The 18,511-nt window shown below is 51.6% G+C and overlaps 1 protein-coding gene across 39 annotated transcripts in view; it reads right to left on the reverse strand.

Moving 5' to 3' along the window:
- TACC2 (transforming acidic coiled-coil containing protein 2) overlaps nt 1–18,511 on the reverse strand; it is a 209,719-nt gene that overhangs the window by 94,608 nt on the left and 96,600 nt on the right. For 31 of the 39 annotated variants that reach the window (XM_014830725.3, XM_014830721.3, XM_070481902.1 and 28 more), the window contains 2 exons: nt 16,152–16,277; nt 3,898–4,014 (listed from right to left, as the gene is read on the reverse strand). In XM_014830725.3, the coding sequence (XP_014686211.3) occupies nt 3,898–4,014; nt 16,152–16,277 (243 nt within the window). The remainder of the gene's footprint in view (nt 1–3,897; nt 4,015–16,151; nt 16,278–18,511) is intronic. The other 8 variants (XM_070481887.1, XM_044749507.2, XM_044749535.2 and 5 more) reach the window with 2 other exon arrangements.

Genomic DNA, 18,511 nt, shown 5'->3' on the forward strand with positions numbered 1-18,511 from the left:
CATCAGACCACACTGAGGCAGCGTCCCACATGCCACAACTAGAAGGACCCACAATGAAGAATATTCAACTATGTACTGGGGGGTGTTGGGGAGAAAAAGGAAAAAAATAAAATCTTTAAAATAAAAAAAAAAAAGGACATTAGGGGAAAAAAGGGAGTCTGCATAAACTATGGACTTTAGTTAATAACAATGTGTCAATATTGGTTCATTAATTATACAAATGCATCATATTACCATTAATGACTGTATGCTTGGGTAAGGGCGAACTCTCTATACTAACTTCTCAATTTTTTGGTAAACCTAAAACTGTTCTTAAAAGAAACCTATTAATAGAAAAAGAAATTCTACCGAGGAAAAAAGACAAAGCCCCCTCTCCTTAACATGACCCGTGCGCCCTGTCCTGGGCACTGGTCCCAGCCCCTGCCCGCCGCACCATCCTTCTTCCCTCCTCTCCAGGCTCCAGCCACGAGACACCTTCAGTTTTGCTCCCTTCTCTTTCCTCAGAGTTTTTTGCACATGCTCTTCCTTCCTCTGGGAATATCTGTTCTTTTCTCAGCCCATGTGCGGTTAAACCCACTGAGCCATCAGCTCTCAGGTTCGAAGCCACTTCCCCTGGGAAGCTATCCCCAGCCACCTAGACTGAGTGAGGTTTGGGGTTCCATCCACCCACGCGTTGCACCCCTCTTCTGTCCCACCCGTGACTGCTCGCTCTGTGCCTGTCTTCTCCAGTGGGCTGTAAGATCCACAGGGCCACCCCAGAACAACCCCAAGTGCCTGCTGCTGAATGCTGAGATGCGTAAACTAATGAGATTCAGAAGCAACCCAAATGCTTCTGGGTTTGATTTGAAACAGAAATGCAAATCAAAACCACAATGAGATGTCACCTCACACCTGTCAGAATGGCTATTATCAAAAAGCTAAGAAATAACAAATGTTGGCAAAGATGTGGAGAAAAGGGAACCCTTGTGCACTGTTGGTAGGAATGTAAATTGGTACAGCCGCTATGGAAAACAGTATGGAGGCCCCTCGAAAAGTTAAAAACAGAAATATCCTAAGATCCAGCTATTCCACTTCTGGGTATTTATCCGAAGGAAAGGAAAACACCAATTCAAAAAGATGTATGCACCCTGTGTTCACTGCAGCATGATCTACGACAGCCAAGACATGGAAGCAACACAAGTGTCCCCTGACAGATGAACGGATAAAGACGCGGGAGATAGATATATATATACACACACACAATGGAATACTATTCATCCATAAAAAATGAAAGAATCTTAACATTTGCAACAACATGGACAGACCCAGAGTGTATCATGCTAAGTGAAATAAGTCAGACAAAGACAAATACTGTATGATTTCACGTACATGTAGACTCTAAAAACGAAACAAACAAACCAAAACAGAAATAGACTTATAGATACAGGAACAAACTGGTGGTTACCAGAGGGAGGGAGGTTGGGAGGTGAAACAAGTGAAGGGGATTAGGAGGTGCAAACTTCCAGTCATAAAATAAGTCACGGGGACGTATTGTACAGCATAGGGAATATAGGCAATAACATAGCAACAGCGTCATATGGTGACTATCCTGGTGATCATTTCATAAGGTATATAAAAACTGAATCACCATGATGTATACCTGAAACTAACAGGATATTGTATGTCAATTATACGTCAATTAAAAAAAGACAAGAAGCAACCCAAACAGAGCTGGCTCTAAGGAACAAACACCAAGGGGGAGGTGACCCAGATGCCCCCATATGAGAAGTTTAGAACCTGGAGCCCCGGTGACCTCAGGAAAGGAGAGCCCTGAGCAGATGGGTACCACTCATGTCTGCTGGTGCCAGGGCGCACCAGGGGAGCTCTCTGACCCAGGCTGTCTGCCTCAGGGAAAGATCTGGAGGGCAGAACTTGTCTGTGTGTGCATGTGTAGATTTCATCAAAAATCTACTCTCTCTAGCCCTTGGATAAGCACGGTGGGTTTTTTTTTTAATTGAGATATAACTTACATACAGTGAAATTCACCCTTTTTAGGTGTATAGTTTCATGAATTTTGACACATACATTCATGTTGCCACCACTCCCATCAAGACATAGAACATTTCTATCACCCCAAAAAGATCCCTCCTGGCCTTTTGTAGTCGATTCCCAATCCAAAATTCCAGCCCACAATGTAACCACTGGTACATTCTCCACTCCTCATAGTCTTTTGTCTCTTCCAGAACATCATGTAAGTGCAATCATCCAGAACGTAACTTTTGAGTCTGGCTCTTTTCACTTAGCATAGTGCATTTAAGATTCATCTATTTTGTTGTACAATCAGTAGTTTGTTCTTTTTTATTGTTGAGCAGGATGCTAGAGGATGGATACACCACCTTTGTTTATTCACTCCCCAGCTGATGGACATCTGGGCTGTTTCAACTTGGGGGTGATTATGAATCAAGCTGCGACCAACATTCAGGTTTTCTAGGTGGATATTATTTTCATTTCTCATGGCTAAATACCTAAAAGTGAGTTTTCTGGGTCCTATGGTAGATGTATGTTTAACCTGTAAGAAACTAAAGGGCAGAATATTTAAGAAGAGTATTTTTCTTTCTTTCTTTGACACAGTTTTATCAAGCACCTACTATGTCCAAGGCAAACCAAGGGTGTCATCCCAAACACCATAAATGTTCCTGTCCCCAGACTGCTGTTGCTATCTCGCCACCAGAAGGCAGGCCTCCTGCAATTCCCGCCTTTGGCCTCAGGCAGGGTCATACAGACAAGTCACTGCACGACCCACGATCTCTGGGACTCAGGACCAGCAGAGCTGCAGGTAGATCTCAGGAGCTAACGGGCAGGAAGAGCTAACGCCCCACAGAGCACTGTCCAGATGAGCGGGGCTCAGCTCCAGCTCCACCCCCACTCCTCGTCACTGCGTGTTCTAGAACCACATCCACGTGCGGCATTCTCCCTCTCCCTGGTCCCTCTACTGCTTTTGGACACTGGCTGGGCAGGTGATCATCTACCACTCGGACCATCCCTTATAGCCTCACCCTCTCCTCAGCTTTCGGCACCCCTGTGCCTCCCCGGCCAGCAGGAGCTCTCCGAGGCCCCAGGCTTTCACTTCTCGACACACCCAGGTGTACTGAGCTCTCCACAACAAAACACTGTCCAGGGACGCTCTTTAGGGAACTTTCATAACTAAGTGGAATGGTTTATAACCCGAACCAACTGTTGGTACAGAAACAGGAGCTCCCAATACTTGTTATGATGGTTAATTTTACGTTTCTACTTGGCTAGGCCATTGTATCCAGATAGTTGGTCAAACACCAGTGTAGAAGTTGCTGAGAAGGTATTTTTTTAGGTAACATTAGCATTTAAATCCGTAGACTTTGAGTAAGGTGGATTACCCTCCATAATGAGGGTGGGCCTCATCCAATCAGTTGAAGGCCTTCAGAAAAAAAGACTGAGGTCCCTCAAGGATGAGGGAATTCTGACAGCAGACAGCCTTTGGACCCAAGCTGCAACATCAGCTCTTCCCTGGTCTCCAGCCTGCCGGCCTGCCTTGTAAATTTTGGGTTTGCCAGTCTCCACACTCACATGAGCCAATTCCTTAAAATAAATTTCTCTCTACATATATATAAGCATCCTATTGGTGCTGTTTCTCTGGAGAACCCTGATAACACACTTGCTCGCACAGGGCATCCCATTGTCACACGGAGAGCCTGCTACCCAGGGTAAACTTCAGATCAGCTACAGCCCAAATGATCACAGACGTGGCATTCCGGGCCCAAACTGTCAATGCCCTGTTGGTGCCATCCCAAATGCAGCTCACCCCGAGGCCCAGGGGGCAGAGATCACCAGGCCCCTTCTCTCCAGGGGCAGCAGCTGTGGAGGGACAGCTTTGTGCAATACCTGCTTAAGTCCTTGGCCAGGCCCTGGCAGGCAGGAGAGGAAGCTTCTACTCCATCACTGGCTGGGGCAGATGGCAAAGATGCATGTTCTGAGGCCGGGGCAGCAGCTGGGGAGGTGCTGGGGACACAAAGGGAGAATTATTCCCAATGGAACTTGGCTCATTAATGGCACATTCATCAGGTCCCCTCACCCCTGTCCCCCCCCGCCCACCCCCCGCCACGGAACAGGCTATCTAAAGACCCAGCACCCTGCTTCCCAGGGCTCCGCATCTGGTCCCCCGGGCCTCTGTTTATACACAGTGGGGGCGCACCCTGCAAGGCAGCAGCCCCCAGGCCAGGCCGTGAAGTCCTCCCTCGCTAGGCTCCCGCAGATCCTGGGGTCTCTCTGATGGGGGCAGCTCAGGTGTTCAGGACACTCTCTGTGACTTGTCTTGTTTGATTTTTGTTTTGGGGAGGGGACCTTTATACGATCATTTCTAATAATTTTCTTTCCAGGCAATAAAACTCTGAGTTGAGAACTACAACACAACTTTGCAAACTCCCTGGAATTTGCCCAAAAAACCTGAGGCTAGAAAAAGTCAGGTGAAAAGCCTGATGGGTAATCAAGGAAGCTGCCCTGGGGACCTGCTGGGACCCTTTTCGCAGCTGAAGGATTTCTGCAGCCAAGCCACATCCCTCATTCAATGGGTTGGTGCCCCCTGCTGGACAGTCCAGGAAACGCGTCCAGAGCAGGGAGGCCCCTGGGGGAGGGAAGCCACCTGCAAACATCCTCAGAAGCCAAAAGGCACAAGGCTTGGAGCTCAGAACAGGTTTTGATGCCCCACTTTGGCAAAAAGCAAGGCTAGCAATGCTGTCCACAGACCAAACCCTGGGAGCCGTTTTGAGGCTGGTTGGCCCTCCCAGCCTCTCTCCAGCTGTACACACTGCTGTCCACAGGGGAGCTGGCAGGGCTGAGGGAGGCTGGGCTGGAATTACCTGACTCGGCACCAAGAGCCTGAAACCCGGCCTGAGGTCAAAGCCAGGGTTTGAGGTTTCACCGCCTTTGTGCCAGAGGAGGCATTTCTTCCCCAGGGTATGAACACCTGCAGGAAGCTCCCAGACTGCAGAAATCCAGCATGCTTGGGATTCTGTGTCAGAAACGCCCTGCTGATTTCCATCTCCTCCAACCCCACCTATGAGGTTGGCTTCCTGGCCTGGAGGACAGCTGCCGGGGGGACCCCACACACAACACACTGAAAGAATTCCACGTTTTGCCCCAAATCCCTGTTGGGGCTGAGCCTCTGCCTCACCCCTCACTTCCCCCCCAGCCCTCATCGGCTCTGCTCTGACCAGCTGGGCCTCCCTCAGCTCCCACAGCACCGCCTCCTGGCCTGCAGCCCTCTCCCCTCGCCAGGCCGGCAATCCCTCAGCCTCCACCTCTTGGCTTGGGCATCACTAATCAACAGCCACAAAAACAACAGCAGCTCACCCACGCTGGCTGCCCAGTTCCGGGTGTCCTGTCCGGTGTGTATGGTCCTGGGTACATGGTCCTACATGCCCTGTCCTGGGTGCCTGGTCCTGTGTGCCCTGTCCTGTGCTTTACATACATGACCTCAGGTAACCCTCACAACAACCCTTTGAGTCAGATGTCATCATCCCACTTTACAGAGAAGGAAACTGAGGCTTGGAAAGGTGAGATCACTTGTTCAAGGTCACATAGCTAGTAGGTGGTGGAGCCAGACATGAGCCCAGGTGCCGAATCCTTAGCCACCTCCATGTCCACTTTCTAACAGACTCCCCGAGCAGACACCTGGAAGCCCCTACACTCCTCCTCGTGACATGCATCACCGAGGACTTGAAGACCACCAGGGAGACAGATCTGTGAGTTCCAAGAGGACAGGGCCGCACCTGCCGCGTTCACCCCAGCAGCCCAACATCTAGCCAGGCCACCTATGGTGCGCACTCAATAAACAGCAGAGGGAGAGCCGGGTGTCCCGACCGGATATAACCAAGCAGGGCGTCGGGAGCGGACCGGGAACTGGAACCCACGCTGCCTCCTCCCCCGGGCAAGATGGAAACAGGAGGAAAAGAGTCACCAGGAGCGATGACCCTGGGTGAGCCAGGAGCCAGGCCAATCCTCAGGTGAACAGGAATGACAAGCAGAGCTCAGACAGAACCCAGGGGACAGGCGAAGTGGGCTCACGGAAGTGTGCCTCGGTTGTTCAAATTGTTATTTGTGTAAAGTGGCTGAAATCATTTATTTTATAAAGGAATGACTCAAAATGAATAATGCAAACTATTGAGGGCTTTTAAGCTCCTTAAAAGAGCCATTTTCACACTTTGGAAACCTAGATTTATTTGTATTCATAAGCAGTAAATAGGCCACTTACAAACTCAAACTACAAGTCTAAAATTTGACGTTCTAAAGAAATTACACTGGCTGCGCTCCTTCCTCTGCACACCCTATGAAGATTTTATTTACTTTAATGCCAATTGAGGAAAGGTGACACATTTGTGGTACTGTTACTTTAAGGGTGGGCTATCAAAGTACAGGCAAGCTCTCGGTCTGTGGACCCCTGCAGGAGCGGGTCGGGGGCACTGCCTTGGCTCTGCGGCCCCAGAACAAGGCCAGCTCTGCAGGGTGGGGCATTGTGACAATCACACTCCACAGATGAGGATGCCCCCATGCTGCACCCACTCCCCCACCCCTGAGAACAGCCCTGGGGCTCCCCTCGGCTCCGCAGCCTCTTCCTGCCTGGGGACCACGGCTCCCGCTCCCTCCACCCTTCCCTCTGTTGGCCCCAGACCACCAGGGCCACACCCTTCCTGCCGGGCATGCTCCCATCAGCCAAGGCACCAAACAAATGACTCAACAGCTCTTTTGAGAATGGTGCCTCCGCTCCCTCCCAGCCTCCAGCCTGCTCCTGGCCCAGCCCCAGCCACCAGGAGGTCAGGCCCCAACAGGGAAACGCTCAGTGACTCACGACCGAAGCTCTGACACACGGGCACCCACAGACACCTCCAAGCCCCAGCTGAACTCCTCCTCTTCCCTCCTAACCCTCCTCCTCCCTCGAATTTCCCCCGCCGGGGTAGTGACACCAGCAGCCCACCAGGCGCTGGCACCAGAAGCCGCGATTGTCCTTGACTCTTCCGGTTCTTCTCACTCCCATGCCCCTTCATTGCCTCTTCCCGCTGAGTCACCTCCCTCCTCCTTCCGGAATCCGACCTCTCCGTCCTGGCCACCTCTGCTGGTCCAGGCCGGCAACCTCTCTGGGCAGGACTCTGCACATCCCACTCTGCCTGCCTCCCCTTTCTCCCCGCACAGGCATCCCCTACAGACACCAGAACGTCCCAACTCGAGTTCTGATCAGGTCCTGGCCGTGCCTGAAGCCCTCCCAGGCTGTCCACAACCTTTAGAATGTCTCTGTCCCCTCCCAGGTTTGTCCTCTCCCTGCCCTAACCTCACCAAGCCAGTCCCCCCATGCTCCTGCCCCTGAATGCCCACCTACCCAGTCCCACTCAGATCCCCTCCCAGTGCACCCCATAATCATCCCGGGGAGCCACCCAAACAAGGAAGCCCCTCCACCCGGGTGGGGGTCATCATGCCCACCCTGCACCTCCCGGCAGCACTGGGCCCCGACCTCTGAGTGTCCTTTTTCTGCTAAGGTGGCATCTTCTACTAGAGTCTCAGCCACTGTGGCCTTTCCAGCCCCCAGCACAGAGTCTGGCACATAAAAGTGCTCAACATACAGCAACTCCCTCCCTCTGGCCCCTGGCCTCCCAAACACACAGGCACTGACTGTGGGACAACTGTCCTATCTTCTTGGAATCCCAGAGTCCAACCATCCAAGTCAGGACCAGCGACATAATCTGCAGGCAAAATGGAATGCAAATCAACGCCGAGTGAAGAGGGGGGGGCCCAAGGAATTAAGAATTTCAAGCTGGCGACAGCAGAGCGTTGAACCAAGTGCGGAGCCCTTCCGAGCACACGGGTCACACGCCCGTGAAGCCAGTCTGGTTCTAGACCCCAAGGAGGAGCTTACAGAAGGCTCCTCTAACCCCCCCTGAGCTCCCAGAGGGGCAGCCAGAGCAGAGATGAGGGCCAGGGAAGACAGCTCAGCTTCTCTTCGCCAGCTCCTGTCTCGGCTCAAGTCTCCCATAAGCAGCAGTGACTCGCCTCGAAGACCTTACACGCAGGGAGTCGGGCCCTTTCCAATACCCAGTGCCATTCTGGGGCCTCACCAGGAGCTCCAGGACAGCTGCCAAGCCCAGCACAGAGGCAGGCAGGGCGCAGAGATGGGGTCTGCGCAGCTGTACTCTCCTTTCCCTTCTGCAAGGCCCTGCCCTTCTCTCACCCTGAGCTCCTCCTCTGTAAGAGGGGCCAGTGGGTAGGGCGCACGAAGCCCTTTCCAGTTGTAAAAGTACAAGATCCCTTTTTCCACTGAAGTTGTTAATCAATTTTTCCAAGCCTTATTGGAATAAGAAAGAAGCTGAATTCAAATTCACATAGGGTGCCTATATTTTTCGAGGATGAAAAAACGTTGATTTAAGCCTTTTTTTTTTAGAAGAATTGACAAAAAGGGCACAAAAATCAACTTTTTTTTAGTAGACAGACTTATTGATCAAGACATTCCTTCTTTCCAGGCCCAGCTAGACAAGACCTCAGAATCCTTCTCAACACAGATCCTAGGGAACCACTACTGATGGGTGAGAGTTTGCCATCCCTGACTCAAACCTCACCAAGGTCGTCACAAAAAACAACTGGTACCATTAACTATCCGGATGCAGTCTCCACCCCGCCAGGGCCTGAGAAAGCCAGAGAGTGTTGCTTCAGGGCTTGTATTCAGCCAAGAGCCCTACAAGCCCAACTGCAGTGAGATGTTGTCAGCAACTGCTGTCTTTTGATTCCCTGTTTAGGGCTTTTGAGTTCTTTTTGGCAGGTCCCCCACTGAACTGATAGCAGATTTCATTTCAGAGATCAGCTGGAGTTGCCAAATTAAGCTGCTGTCCAAGGACGAACACCAGAGTGACCCTGGCTGTCACGGAGGGTGATAACGGCCCCCGAGATGCAGGCAGAACACGGCACGTCCTGTCGGGCCAGATGGGCGACAGCGTCTTATCTCCCGTGTCATATCACCATCTGGAAGGAATTAGCCCAAGGGCCCTTCCTCACAGGCCTCTTGATTTTTTCTTCCTGAATCCCCCAGTGTGCATGACCACATAACAGGACCAAGACTCGGCTCGGATGGAAAGTGAGACGCAAGCTAGAGAAAGGAAAGTGCTTGGAAACTGTCAGTTTGGAGAGTCAAGCCCAGTGGATCGGAGCACTGGACAATCAGCCCAACAGAGGCCTGGGGTTTGATCAAATGGGTTTCAGCGCTGGGAGACACAGCACACACCTCCGAGACGCAGCCGCTGAACAGCAACAAAACCCGAATCAGAAGGTGCCCAGACAGACTTGCAAATTGGCTGGTGTGGGGACCTGGAATTGGCCACGCCAAGATATGTCTCTTTGGCATCAGGATTATTTGAGGCTGATTGCTTTTGATAAAGTGGGACAGGGAAGGAGGCTCTGAGGAATGGAACTTGCCCTTTGTTAGGACACGTTTACATTTGTAAGGTAAATCTCTATCTGTAAAAGGTGCCTCCCTCTCTGTACCAGGAAGAAGAAAGGAGATGACCTTCTCTCTAAAAACTCTTAATCAACACCAAAGGCAAGGACTTAAATCTGCATTTTATTGTGCTAGTCTGTTAACCTCCTGTAACTGACTTCCCTCCCCGCTCCCAACCGTTGGCATCTCCTTAAAGATTAAGCATCTTTCTTTAGGCTGGGAACCGACTGCGGCCCTCATCTGTGACCCCCCAGCCCGAGGTAACACACCTGTCACCCTGCGGCGCTCACTGAGACAGCAGACCTATCTGCCGTTTCCATCAAGAGCTGTGCTGACAGAGCAACCTCGTGACTATTGTAAAAGGGACATTTCAATCCCATGTGAAACACCCTGTTTGGGGGTATATAACCACTATGTGCACCCCACTTCTTCGGTGCCCTTTCTTCCTTCGGGAAGAAAGGCCCCGGGCCATGGTTCCTCATAAAGCTTTGTTTAATTTTCTCTTGCTATTCTCTCTCATGTGAATTTAATTCGTTCTCCAGCCAGACGAACCCACATTTGGGAAGAGGAAAGGTCTTCCTCCCCTACACTGGAAGCTCCAATGCGGGCACACAGAGCTATTTCTAGTCACTAGCGAGATACCCCAGCCCACGTGAGAGCGCGAACAGCCCCTAACACCCTGACCTTCGGCTGTCTGGTCGCGGCTGCTCTGCACAGTTAACCCTGAACTGGCTGGTCAGTCCTTTCCGAGCACATTCTTACCTCCTCCCCTTCACAGAGCGAGTCTGTGCCCAGGGGAGAGAAATTACTTTTAAGCTGGGCCCAAGCAAAACTTAATCAGGAAGGAAAATATTAACTAAGGGAACAGTCATAAACACCATCCCAAAGCCAGTGAGAGGCTTTGCTCGGGGTGGGCTCATCCAGGTCATTAATCCCCACCACCGTCACCAGCGGCTCCTTGGGTCCTCCCCTTCCCAGGTGCGCCCTGAGCACCCCAGGATGGGCCGTGATCACGAAGCATACAGAGGTGGGGATACAGAGGACAAAAGGAAACTGAGCTCAGATATCCAAGAGTTCATTGTCTATCCAGAAAATGAAAATTACCTACCCAGATAAAGCAGCTCCAGAACCATGAAAAACCAAAAGATGAACAAAATCCTGCGTTAGTTTGAACCATAAGAGACTCTCAATATTCAACAATCGCCAATGTGACGATTCATGTGCTTCGGCCTGATGGTAGCCAGCTGGATACTGCAAACCCGAAGGTTTTGAACAAATATATAGGTGCCCCCCAATTTACTCAGCGCATTGGGTACTGGTTACGTATGTTTGTTTCATGATCATGCACCTTTAACACGTATCTTTTAAATGGTACAAAGGAATTGTTTCTGAGAAGACTTTCGGGTGATCTCTTTTCTTCATTAAAAAAATAATAATACTGCCACTTTATTGTTCGGTTTCTAATAAGGTGCTTGCTTAAATAAAGGTTCAGCTAACTCCTGGGGGATAGTTGAACCCCATCATGCACACCCATAGCTGAAAGACAGAAAAATCTTATTGTGCCAACAGATGAAACCAAAATAAACCACATGATCTGCAGCAAGAGGGAAAACAGAAGCTGTAAGTCAAGTGTGAATTGCATGTGCTTTCAACTTCAGAAAATTCAGAAACTCCGTTTCTGAATTTGGAAACTCTCTAGTGGGGCTGTGATGCTGAGCAAGAACCACCCCCGCTCCTGGCTCCTTGATCTGAAGGCAGAGAGCCGACACTTCAGTCACTAGCTGCTGGGCCAGGTGTCTCTGATCCCGAGGAGCCGTTAAGAGCCACACAAGTGAGAAGCACGCATCTGGACCAGACTGCATTCCCCAGTGGTTCTCTGGTATGGACCTCGGGCCAGTAGAACTCACTAGAAGTACAAAGTCTCAGACCCTCCCTAGACCTCCTGAATCAGAAACTCTGGGGGTGTGGCAGCAATCTGTGCCCTAATGGGGTTATTCTGAGGCACTCCCACGTCTGACCCCCATGGACATGAGTCAGGTGAGCAGTCTTCCAGCTGTGTCAATGGGAGGCCTCAAGGTCAAAAGAGATCCCTCTGCTTGGATTCCTGACTGTGGGAAAAGCAGAGGACGTTCCCAGATGTCCCTGGAGTGCCCCGTTTTACTGACTAATAAATGGTTGTACAGCTAGAAGGTTTCATTTGAGAAACAGTTCTGCTGCTCTGAAAAAAAAAAAAGGGAAAATATTGAACAGATGAGAGTCCAAGTTGGCCCTGGGCGATGCAGTCACTTATAGAATGTTCTAGAAGGGCTGGGCCCAGCTTTCTGTGCCATCCAGGGAGGCGGAAGCAAAATGGGAGCTCAACCTCTTAAAGCAGGTTCACGGGCTCTTCCTGAAGAGGGAGCAGGTTTTGATGTCTTCCACCAACAGCCACTGCTTCTTCCAGTGGCTTTAATAAAAGAGAAGGACACGTCAGAAACGGGGGTGGCTTCTCTCTTTGTCCCTATTCAGAAAGAGGACTCCTTGGAAGAGAAGGACACGGCCCTAAGGAACAGCGGGCAATGGGGAGGGAGGGGAAGGCCAGCTCTGTTTTTCTCTCAGGTGGCTTAAAGCAAACCACCAGCCCCACTTTTCTTTTTCAATAATGTTTTTAAAAATAAACTTTTAAAATTTCAATTCCTTTTTTTTTTTTGAGGAAGATTAGCCCTGAGCTAACTACTGACAATCCTCCTCTTTTTGCTGAGGAAGACTGGCCCTGAGCTAACATCTGTGCCCATCTTCCTCTACTTTATATGTGGGACGCCTACCACATCATGGCTTGCCAAGCGGTGCCACGTCCGCACCCGGGATCCGAACCAGTGAACCCCGGGCCACCAAAGCAGAATGTGTGCACTTAACCACTGTGCCACTGAGCCGGCCCCACAATTCAATTTTTCTTAAGTACCAACCCTGCTCCTGTGTGGAAGCACACCCTAGAAAGGATGTTGTAGGCACCCGTCCACCTGTCTTCCTTCCCCTCTTGCCTCTCCTCATCGCACCCTCTGCCTCTTCTGTCCCTACTCTGAGCAGGAAGCGGAGGACGATCCTTGGGTGGTGCTATGGTCTCAATGCTTGTGACCCCCAAATTCACAGGCTGGAATCTCAACACCCAATGTGATGGTATCAGAAGGTGGGGCCCCTAGGAGGTGACTAGGTCATGATGGTGGAGCCCCCGTGAGTGCGATCAGTGCCCTTATAGCAGAGACCCCACAGAGCTCCCCAGGCCCTTTCACCACGTGAGGACACAACGAGAAGTCTGCAACCTGGAAGAGGCTGCTCGCCCAACCACACCTGCACCCCGATCATGGACTTCCAGCCTCCAGAACCGTGAGCAATAAATTTCTGCTGTTTATAAGCTACGCTGTCTGTGGCATTTTGTGACAGCAGCAGGAGCAGACTAAGACAGGCGGGTGGGGAGGCAGGGCCGCTTCTGAGGTTTAAAAAGTCACCACTGTGCACCCGGAATGCCCTTCTTAGTTAGCCCCACAGATCGCCAAGTTTAAGTACAGTTGATTCTCTTTATTCGCAGTAGTTACAGTCTCCAAAGCCGCCACGGACACTGAATTGGTGGACACTGAATTGGTGAACGCTGAACCACGGCTCCCAGGGGAAATGCAGGGTTAGGTTCCTGGGAGCCTCTGGTCACAATATTGTTGTCAACTGATCAATATATCACCTTGTCTTCTGTGTGTTTCTATTGAAAGACATCTCATTTAATATATACCATTGATTTATTAGCATCACATTCTTGGCCAACGGCAGCATAACTCATGCCCTAACGAAGCTTATCTCACACAAATATTTTTTGTACAAGGCACATCACCGCCTTCATGAGCTGAGAAACACCAGAGAGCACTTCAGCACCATGTGCGGGGGCCATTTCAGGCAGCAAAATCATCAACGAAATGCACAAAATTACAAAAAAACATGGCACTAAATATATCATGAAAGGACACTTGTTCACAGCGGGAGAGCCTCCACCAGAAGACAGGGCACCGCCCAGCTCCACCTCAGCTGGGAACACGCTCATTGGGACACTCGGATCTGCTGCTGCTCTGCACATGTTCACGAACTGCCATGAAAGAGCCCCGAGCATCCGTCTTGGGGTTACAATGAAATCTTCAGCAAATTCACAAATATGAAATTTGCGAACAAGGGGGATTGACTGCTTTCTGCGCCGAAAGCCGGGCCACTCCCTGCTCCTATCAGAACTATTTCTTTCCCACCAATTTCCAGTAAAAACAAGACAATACAACCCTGGAGAAATGTTCAATAACACGGGCAAGGCATCAAAATTGCTCGGCTGGCACAGAGATCAACTGTGTCTTTCCTCTGGGAAATAAAGCCAGAGAGCTGGCGAAGCCCTCAGCGCTGATAAGATCTGTACCGGTTCCTTCCTGCATCCTGTGGTCACTCGTGGTCACGGTCAGAGGTGACACAACTTCTTTACTCAGTGTCTTTCTCAGACCTGAGGGAGGCCAGGGACGTAGGCGGGACCCCGTGGCCTGGTGGAAGGAGGAAGCCTGGCTCTGCCCGCAGCCAGCGGAAGTTCAGAAGACGGGCTTGGCGGCCAAGTGGACCTGCCTCAAATCCCAGCTCTGCCGCGTCCTGGCCACGTGACCCTGGGCACGAGAATGTCTTGGAGCCTCAGTCTGCTCATCTGTAAGAGAGCAGTCAGGACAGAACCCCTGCCTCCTGGGGTGTTGTGAGGATTTGCAGAGACTATTCAGCATGGTGCCTGGAGGCAGGGAGGGCCTTCAGTGGGAGCTTTAAGAGCGGACATCCCTGGCCTACTGTGGGGCCTGGGACAATCGTTAAAAACACACAGTCTCAGGGCTGGAGGGGACTTTAGAAGCACCAATAATGTCTCCAACTGGACTTTAGTTCTCCTGAGAGCCATGCAGCCATGCCCTCCCACATCCTCTGCTGGGAGAGCTTCCCCTTGCCCCGCTGCATCCCCCAAGCATTGGATGAGGATGGTCTTAGGCCCCTTCTAGGCTTCCCCGTGGAAGGGTGTGCCCCACTGCTGCAGCCAGAGGTCCTGGCCTTGCTAAAACGGTAGGGTTCAGGGAGTCAGATGCGAGCGCCATGGGGGAAGGGAGGAGGCCGAGGAGAGGGGTGGAGGGGAATGCCCAACTTCTCACTGGAAACTTCTGCACACTCCTGGGGTGCTGAGGGCCTTGTTCCCCAGCTAGGATTCCTCCTTTGCAAAGTTAAACTCATCCATAAGTAAGAACTCTCGTTGATCCCTGTAAAGGAAACACTCAGAATTCTACGTCGAAGTATAGCTGCCTTAGAACATCTGTTTCTGTCCCGGAGCTTCCCGCTGTGTCAATACCACCCTCACGTTTCTCTTCCACCAGGCAAACCCCCACCCAGTTTATGAAGAGGCCTCTGGATGCTGTCCCAGCTTGCCCGGAGCCAACTGCCTGCACCCTGAGAGAGGCGGCTGCGGGTGGGGGCAGGCGAAGGAGGATGCCCCCCCTACCCCCGCGCCTCCCTCCTAAGCCAGTTCAACTCCACCAGCACTTGTCAAGGGCTGGCCTGAGCCATGCTGTGGTTCCAGAGGGTGCAACGGATCCACTTCCCCCCAGAGGAGTTGGAGTTAGAGAGAGAATTCATGGGTCTCTGTGAAGGGCAGTGACACAGGGGGGCACGGGTGGCTGCAGGATTACAGAGGGTAGCTCCCGTCTCAGCCTGGGGGGAAGGCTTCCTGGAGGAGGGCAGCTCTAGGGGGAAGGGACAGTGTCTGTCCTATGCACCACAGCGTCCCCAGTACCGTGTGGTATCTGGCAAAAAGCAGCTGTTTTAGTGATATAAATATAAATTAAAATGTGTGTGTACATGTATGTTATATATAGAGAGAGAAACATATATAGACGAGTATGTGTGTATATAGATAGACTGACAGATGTGTGTGCCTGTGTGTGCACAAGCACAGAGGCATCTGGCCGAGTCCTGAGGCTGAGTGTGAGCGGGCCTGGTTCCGACAGAGAAGTGCCGAGTCTGCAGGCGGAGGGAGACGCGAAGCCTGAGTCTGGGGTGAAGTGCTGTGAGCACGGAGGCTGTGATGGGTGTGGGGTTGCTGGATGTGAAGTGCAGGGGGAGTGCAGACTGGGGGGAGGTGAGGCGTGAGAAGCCCCCCAGCCAGGCTCGTCCAAAGGCGTAAAGACCTGGGCCCTTTCCCATTATGCTGCTGGCTCCTCTCTTCTCCGACGGCCACCAAGAGACAAAGAAAACAAGCAGCTAACCCAGCTCAGGTCCCGGGAGGCCCGAGGCAGCTAAGTCATTCCCTGAAAATGTATAAGCAGCACCATATCCCTCCTAGGGACTTCTACTTTAAAAGAGGCTCCTGAAGACCACCTGGGAACAACTCTCTAAAATGGCCTTTGTGTCGGGGCGGAGGGGGGGGGGAGGCTTCCTGGTGTCCCCTCAGATCAATCCTAACACCCCAAGAAGAGGCCCCAGCCCTGTGCAGGAGACGTGTGCAGACCCTGTGGGGGGAGGGGAGGGAGGTGTGCAGCTGTGGGTGAGAAGAGGGGAGGAGAGAGGAAGGGAGGGGAGGGAGGCAGCCTCAGGGATGGGCCCTGGGGGCCCACCACCAGCCCTGGCCCAGCCCCCACCGTACCTCGGGGCTGTCAGATCCGGGGAGACCTGGCCGATGATATCACCGTGGCGGGAAGCAGCAGCTAAGAGTAGGATTTCCAGGTCCTCAAGGGCAGCTGGCTGGATGATGGCATCTGTTGCAGGTGGACTGGGGAGAGGAGAGGAGACACCAAGGTTCAGGATGTTCCTTAAGGTGTAAGTGTGTTTCAGCAGCAGGTTTTGTCTGGACCCTGAGCAGGGCCTCAGTTTCCCTTCTATAAATGAAGGGTCTGGTGCTGCTCCAAGCGTGGGCCACAGATGGCACTGGTCCAGGAGGGGCTCGTGTCCACTCCATGCTGGCACAGCACAGAACCCTGGGTGCGTGTTTAGAAACCTTCAGAGGAATCCGATAGAGTAATTTTGCCTGTTGAATCCAGTAATAAAAGTCAGGGCTTGTTCTGTTGGTATTGATCAGTGGTCTCAACCGTAGGCAGCTTGTGCCCCCAGGGGACACATGGCAACGTCTGGAGACATTTTCAATGTCACAGCTGGAGGGAGCAGGTGCTGCCGGCATCTAGAGGGCAGAGGCCAAGGATGCTGCTAAACATCCTACAATGCATAGGACGGCCCCACAACTAAGAATTAACTGGCCAAAATGTCACCAGGACCAAGATCGAGAAGCCCCAGCCTTGAGTTTTGTTTCATTTTCTAGTAACCCATTTAATCGTATTTTCAAAAGTTTTGATCTACAGTGAGGCAGAAATTAAAAACAACACCGTTCATTCACTGATTGAGAAGGTCGGCACTAGAAACTTCCAAGAGCAGGCTGGCTTTGGAAGGTGGGCTGGATGCAGGCCACTGGACACTGTCACTGGTTACCCCTCAGCTCACCCCGCGAGGGGCCCCTTCATAATCAGTTAGGCCTTACTTGTTCATCGCGGAGGCCAGGGGTTTCTTTCTTTCTTTCTTTTGTGAGGAAGATTGGCCCTAATCTAACATCTGTTGCCAATTTTCCTCTTTTTTTTTGTCCCTAATCCCCCCAGTACATAGTTGTATATTCTAGTTGCAGGTCCTTCTAGTTGTGGCATGTGGGACGTCACCTCAACGTGGTCTAATGAGCGGTGCCATGTCCGCAGCCAGGATCTGTACAAGTGAAACCCTGGGCCGCCAAAGCAGAGCATGGGAACCTAACCACTCAGCCACGGGGTGGCCCCAGGTTTCTTTCTTACCGATGAACTCGGCTGTGCAGCAATAAGGAACGAGGCACTTCTCTTCATTCCCTGAGCAGGTACTGACTGAAAACCCGCTCCATTTGTGAACGAGACAGGGGTCCCTGCCCTCGTGGAGCTTATAGACTTAGGAAAGAGTCAGACATGTTAAAATATGCTGATCTATTTAGTAACAACTGTAGTAACCATAAGGAAGGAAAGGTACAGATGGCTATGAGAGCATAAACCAGGACCACGTGCCAGGAACTGTTAGCCTAAGTCCTCACAGATATCACCGTATTTGGACCTCACAACAACCCTATGATGAGGGTACTATCATTACCCTCATTTTTACAGTTGTGGAAACTAAGGCACAGAGAGGTTGAGTAACTTGTGCAAGGTTGCACAGCTGGTACGGGGCAGAACCAGGATACACACCCAAGTGTGACTCCAGGAACCACATCCTTAACGACCACACTAGGCTGTCTCCCAAAGGTTGAAGAGTAAGAGAAAGGAAGAGTGCCCCCCTCTTCCTGTGCAGGAAGCCACAAATCTGAAGGCTCCGGATCCAAAAGGAATCTGGCATTCTGGAGAAATGCAAAAAGGTCCTGGTAGCTCGAGTGAGGATGAAGAAGACTAGGAAGTGGAGAAGCGGCCAGAAGCCAGATCACAGGCCAGGTCGAGGGACTGAGACTTGATCCGAAGCCAAAGAACAGGCCCAAAGCTTCTATCAAATGTTCAGCCACAAAGTGCTGCCCTTAGCATTGAGACGAAGGAGAGGTGGGGAGGCCCAGGGCGGATTTCCCGAAACCGTATGCTAAACACGAGTGGACCAGCGCATGCGTGTGCCCACACTTTACTACTTATTCCCAGAGATCTTGTGATGTTTCCTTCTTCCTCCACGGTTCCTACCCAGCATTCCAACCCCCGCAGAGCACCATCCTGGAGCCCTGTGACCACACCCAAGGAGTCACGGAGGACTCGGCGCAAGGTCAACCGGAGGAAGGAGCCAGCCTGGGGGACGGAGGATGGCAGGGACTCTGGATCACAATTCAGAGAATCCTCAACCACGGGCAGCATCGACTTTCCAAAGTCATAAAACCTGAGTGGAAAAGCAGAGCCCGGGAGTTTTGGCAACACACACGGAAAGCCATAAAAGACCTTGACGGAGCCATCCCGCGTGCAAGAATCTATT

The sequence above is a fragment of the Equus asinus genome, chromosome 2 (assembly GCF_041296235.1).
Source record: "Equus asinus isolate D_3611 breed Donkey chromosome 2, EquAss-T2T_v2, whole genome shotgun sequence".
NCBI lineage: Eukaryota > Metazoa > Chordata > Mammalia > Perissodactyla > Equidae > Equus > Equus asinus.